This window comes from Podarcis muralis, chromosome 13, assembly GCF_964188315.1.
Source record: "Podarcis muralis chromosome 13, rPodMur119.hap1.1, whole genome shotgun sequence".
In the NCBI taxonomy this organism is placed as follows: Eukaryota; Metazoa; Chordata; class Lepidosauria; order Squamata; family Lacertidae; genus Podarcis; species Podarcis muralis.
In genome coordinates, this window is record NC_135667.1 from 23,598,363 (window position 1) to 23,603,599 (window position 5,237).

Genomic DNA, 5,237 nt, shown 5'->3' on the forward strand with positions numbered 1-5,237 from the left:
GGGGCCAGGGGTTTAATATATACGTTAGACAGTTAAAAAGAAGTATATTCCAATGAGAGTTATACACCAGCTTTTTGAGAATCAAGAAGCAAATGTGCAAGCTTTCATGTTACCCAGGATTCTTTGGGATGGGTGTTTGAAGGTGCATCTTAAAATCTTGCACACTGCTCTGTGGAGACTTTTTGGTGCTTTCTCTGTGAATCAGAGGGACGAGAGGGACTGACATTTGTTGAGTTGGGAAAGACCCACTTGGGCTACTGTTTTGTTTGCAGTGGAAGACAGCCGAGCTTGGCAACCTCCACTATTTTCAACTGTGCAAGTCACATTGCTTACACCAGCTAGTGTTGTCAGAGAAAGATGCCACATCTAAGACCCAATATTCAAATATTATCATTTGAAACAAGGAGCACACATTATTTGTGTGATTGTGATGGAAGCATGTGACAGTCTATATCAGTGGGAAATAACTCACCCACCCGCTTAGAGCAAATATTTGATCTAGATTGGATCCTTTTCATGTTTCATTATCCTATCACATGATGCTTTGTGATCTCAGCCTCTTAGATCACACAATAGGAACATGAAGGACCTAAGGCATAAAGTTGTTGGGAACAGGCAAAGATCAGAAATCAATTGAAAACTGCATGCAGAAGTAGAAGCAGCAATGAAGTCCCATCAATGACTTAGAAGCAGAGGGTCTTCACCATGATCCCTCCCTCCTCTCCCACCTTTTCTTCAAATCTTCTTGCTAGTAAAGAAAGTTCAAAGAACCAGAAGAGAAAATTGATCTAGGTTGTAGGTCACCTTTCTGTTTTTTATTCCTCCGTGGAAAACACCTGTTCAACTAGAGAGTTGTTGTGCATTAGCAAAAGTATGGCTGGGTACAGTATATGTCAAGTATGATTTACTTGCTCATGTCCTACCAGGCATGGCTCCAGCTAAACGGAGGCAGGGCACTCTGCACCTGTAATGCCATAACTTAATTCGAGAAGAGAAGGAATTAGCCAGCAACCTCGCTTTCAAGGCCCAACCTCTGAACAGGTGTTCTTAGATCACAAGGCGCTTTTGAGCATGTGCAGAGTACATGCATCTCGCTAAACTAACCGCAGCTCAGCTCTGCATTCCTCGGAAAGTACAGCACCGAAACACCTTTATTTTAAAGAATCAGCTACGGACTAACCGCGCGTTTCCTAACGTGGAAGAAAGAATATGTTTTAAGGAAGGATAAACAGATTACAATCCCGTTCCAAAAGGAGCATGCGCAATGTCAAGGGAAAGGGCCGGTGGATGGATACGCGACGAGCGGGCGCTGCGGCTTGGGCGGCTGGAGCGATATATAGGAAGACTCCACCCCGCTATGACTCATTCCTTTCTCGACACAGATACAACAGAGGTTTCGGACGGAGAGCGGCGACGCGTGGGCGAGATCGAGGACATGGCTTTCTAGAGCTGCGCGGATCTTGAAGCGAACAAGCGTGTATTGCACGCTGCAACGAAACAAGCAAAATGGAGTGAGTAGATCTTTTGGGGGCTTCCGCTGGCAGAACCCATCTTTAGGAAAAGCGGGTCGGGGATCGAGCTGCCGCTTGGTGCGGTCGGGTCCCTTTTCCCCTCCCTCCCTCCCTGTATCTCTTTTTCCAATCCCGGGGGGCGTTGAGGATACAGACCGAAACGCAATGGGTGGGGGCGTGTTGCTAGACCTCGAGGGTTTCCTAACGCCCGCATAGTCCTCTGTATTGCTGTAGAATAGCACGACCCCCCCCCCGAAAAAACGCATAGAGAAATCTGCTCCCTCTGTTCTCGGGGCTCGAGAAGGTTGCTCTTCTGGGCTCTCTAGGGAAAGGAGCAGGTGCGTCATGCCAAACCTCACCGGGAGAAGCAGGTGCGCGATGACATGTCCCCGCCCTCTTCCCCTCCCAGCGCATAAGGCAGATGGGGGGGGAGGGGGAGCGCGACTTGTCTATCCCTGCCCATGCTAAACCTCTCGGGAGATTTTCCACTGTTCCAAGGGCGTAGCGCTTCTATAGGGCTGGCCCAAGCTTTTTTTTTTATGCTGTTTTGCGGCCAGGTTATTTTGGCATGCAAGACGGAAAGTCCCACAAATGCCTGTTCTATCCCTGGCAGTCAAAATACACTGATAATCAATGGGATCTACCATATGCTGCCCTTTCATGACACCCGAAACCAGCAGTCGAATGGTCCAGAGCTTGTACTGTGGATGCCACATGGTCGGAATCATGAAACACTTCTCCCAAAGGCTATGCTGGCAGGAATTGTGCAACATACACATGCCGTGTCCATCTGGATAATACTCTTGATGTGGGAGGAGGGGAGAGAGAAGCTAGGAAGGTTGTAGGACTGGAGGTGGGGAGTGGTCCAGGCCACAGCTAACTGCCTAACAACATACAAAGGCCTGCTTTGCAAGTCCTGTTGTCTGCTCTGATATCACTTAAATCCTCTAGCAGAACAAAAGTTATTCCAGTTTGAGATGGGTAAGCTAAGCCTGGTATGGAGTAGGAAGGGATCTGGCCTTTTCTTCGGTCCTCTACCAAAATGGTAAACTGTTTGCATTTCTGACCTGTATTTTCCTCCTCCTCCAGGTCCCTTTTTGCCACCACCAATATCCCTGCCTGCAGGAGCCGAGCTACTCCTTGCGTGCTGCATCCCAATCCTGTGTCGACCCTGAATTACCATTTCTACGATGTCCCTGCTGGCGGCACTGACCCTGGACCTGGACCTGACCATGCTCCCAGCTAGCACCATGTCCTGCAGGCCGGAGCTGCTCAAGCACCGGCTGCCCCACGCCGGTCATTGTGAGCTGCTTGCCGGACCTGTGGATGAGGGCTTTGCCCTCAGCATGGAGCGCCCATTGCTGACAGGTGAGTAGGTTGAGCAGGGGAGGAACCATAAGCTGGAGTCTGAGGGCTGTGGGGAACTGTTCCAGGTGCAGCAGGAAAGGGGAATCTTTTCCCTGAAGGTCATTGAGAAACTAGCATTGACATAGATTGTAGTTCTTCCAAGCATTGCTCATAAAACTGCTACAGCATTGGGAAACACCAAAGTATCAGCAAATCAGATATATTTGAGAGTGGACAGAGCAATCCCATCTGATGATCCTCTGTGCTGGAGAGGGTTTTGATGGGTGGAGGTGTCCGCCTGGATGGTCTCTGCCATTAACACAGGAAGCTTCCTTATATTGAGTCAGATCATTGGCTGTGTAGCCCGGGGTTGTCATCAGCTCTCCAGAGTTTTAGATGAGATTATCTCACCCTACCTGGAGATGCCTACAAATTGAAATTGGGACCTGGGGCATTGAGCTATGGCTCCAGCCCCATTTGTGAGGAGTACTTCAATGGCCTTGCCTCAACAGCAGCTGTGTGGGAGCTACCACTGGGGCATTTCATGGAGGGGGTGAGTATAGGCCAGAAAAGCCTGCTATCGTACGACAGCAACAGACCTGATCCAGGCCTCTTTGCTGCTCCAGCTTGTGAAAATGTATTCTTCCATACTCCTTTCCCATCTTAAGCAGGAGGACTGTGAAAGCAGTGGTGGCTATGCCACTCCATCAAGGGTTAGCATTGCCCCCCCCCCCCGATTCATAACCTATTATTCCCCTTGAATATTATCCTCTTGATATCCCTTACACAGTATTCAATTATTTTTTTAAAAAGACGCAAGACTCACAATTATACTAGACAGCTTGAAAGCCAAAAGGTGAATAGCTGTTTTACAACCAATAAAAGGACTGGAGAAGAGCTTCAATTAGAGTCTTTTAATTTCTTTTACTTTCCTCCTACCCTTTCCCACATGTGGCTTCTGGTTGCTCCATATTTTGACCCACTCCTTCCTGTGCTTATTCTGACGTGTGGCTGTCTCCAGAATATCCCATATGCACCAACTGCCTAATGTGCAAGAGCTCTTGGCTCCCAGTTTGTCCACTCTCATGTGTAGAAGTTGATGGGGTCAAGCTTTCTAGCAGAGTCTTGTAGATTCATACTTGCCTGTCTACAGCTGACTTTCTTCCTGCTTGTTTGTAGGCGATGGCTTCTCAGACTGGATGACGGAGCGCACAGACCTGGCCACGCTCCTGAGTGTGTCAGGGGAGCCCTCGCCACTCTCACTGCCCTCCCCTCCTGCTCCGGACCTGGAGGCCATGGCCTCACTGCTCAAGAAAGAGTTGGAGCAGATGGAGGATTATTTCTTGGAGGAGTCACTCTCACCAGACCAGGTAGCACCCAGCACCCCTCCCTCTGATGGGAACTTCCACTTCCCCTTTGGTGATGGTTTTCAACCCCTCGACCACCACCCTGCACCTGCTCCCCTGCAGACCTTGGATTCAAGCTGCTTAGAATTGCTGGAGATCTATGGCGGAGAAGTGCCTGCTGAGCTCCCCCTGCAGGGCAGTGATGTCCATGCCCCATTACAACGGTCATCTGCCCTAGCACCCAAGGGGGACCGGCGCCAGAAGAAGCGAGACCAGAACAAGACAGCAGCCTTGCGGTACCGTCAGCGCAAGCGGGCTGAACATGAGGCACTGGGGGATGAGTGCCAGGCCCTGGAGGCACGCAATCGTGAGCTGCGCGAGAAAGCAGAATCCATTGAGAGAGAAATCCAGTATGTAAAAGACCTTCTCATTGAAGTCTACAAGGCACGAAGTCAGCGCCAGCGCACCTCCCCCTAAAGGCAGGGGGCTGTGTATCAATTCTCTCTCCACTTCCCCAAATAATAGCCTCAAGGAGAAACCATGGGGATACCAGAAGTAGACAAGAACAGATCAAGCATGTAGGAATAAAGTTTGGGATGTGTTGGGAATTAGGAGCCTGCATGAGGTTAGGGCCATGTAGACGAACTATGCAAGACAGATTCAGAGTTGTGGGGCTACTGAACTCTGCACAAATCAGGGGGAGAATGGATTACATTTGGAGGAAATTAGGATTGCTGATGTGTAAAGGTCCAAGATGAGCTAGTTTTGGAAATCGTCTCAGGTTTTTTGGGGTAGGCTGTGACAGGATAGTACCTCTCTTTCTCTCTCTTTCTCCTTCCCCATCCTTACTTGTCCCCCAAATCAGGAAACAGACAACAGTCTCAAGGCTGTGAGATGGCTTTTTCGTATGTACACTATATAGCACTACTTTCTTGCACCTTTTCAACTATGCACCAATAAACACTTGTTTTGAACACCTGCCATGAGTCATGTGAGTGAAAGTCCAAGATAGCACAGCAAATGATACAGGCAG

The 5,237-nt window shown here is 49.2% G+C and overlaps 1 protein-coding gene across 1 annotated transcript; it reads left to right on the forward strand.

Annotated features, from left to right (window-relative positions):
• Window positions 1–1,353: 1,353 nt before the first annotated feature.
• ATF5 (activating transcription factor 5) lies at window positions 1,354–5,183 on the forward strand. Its single transcript, XM_028702454.2, has 3 exons — window positions 1,354–1,511; window positions 2,601–2,879; window positions 4,038–5,183. The coding sequence occupies exons 2-3, from the start codon at window positions 2,702–2,704 to the stop codon at window positions 4,679–4,681; spliced, it is 822 nt and encodes a 273-aa protein (XP_028558287.1). The 5' UTR covers window positions 1,354–1,511; window positions 2,601–2,701; the 3' UTR covers window positions 4,682–5,183.
• The last annotated feature ends 54 nt before the right edge of the window (window positions 5,184–5,237 follow it).

What these genes read in the sequence shown, in the direction of transcription:
- ATF5 (XM_028702454.2), top strand. Translation starts at nt 2,702, where the DNA reads ATGTCCCTGCTGGCGGCACTGACCCTGGACCTGGACCTGACCATGCTC. An exon ending in GGAGCGCCCATTGCTGACAG is followed by an intron (nt 2,880 to 4,037) that starts GTGAGTAGGTTG and finishes GCTTGTTTGTAG; the next exon opens with GCGATGGCTTCTCAGACTGG.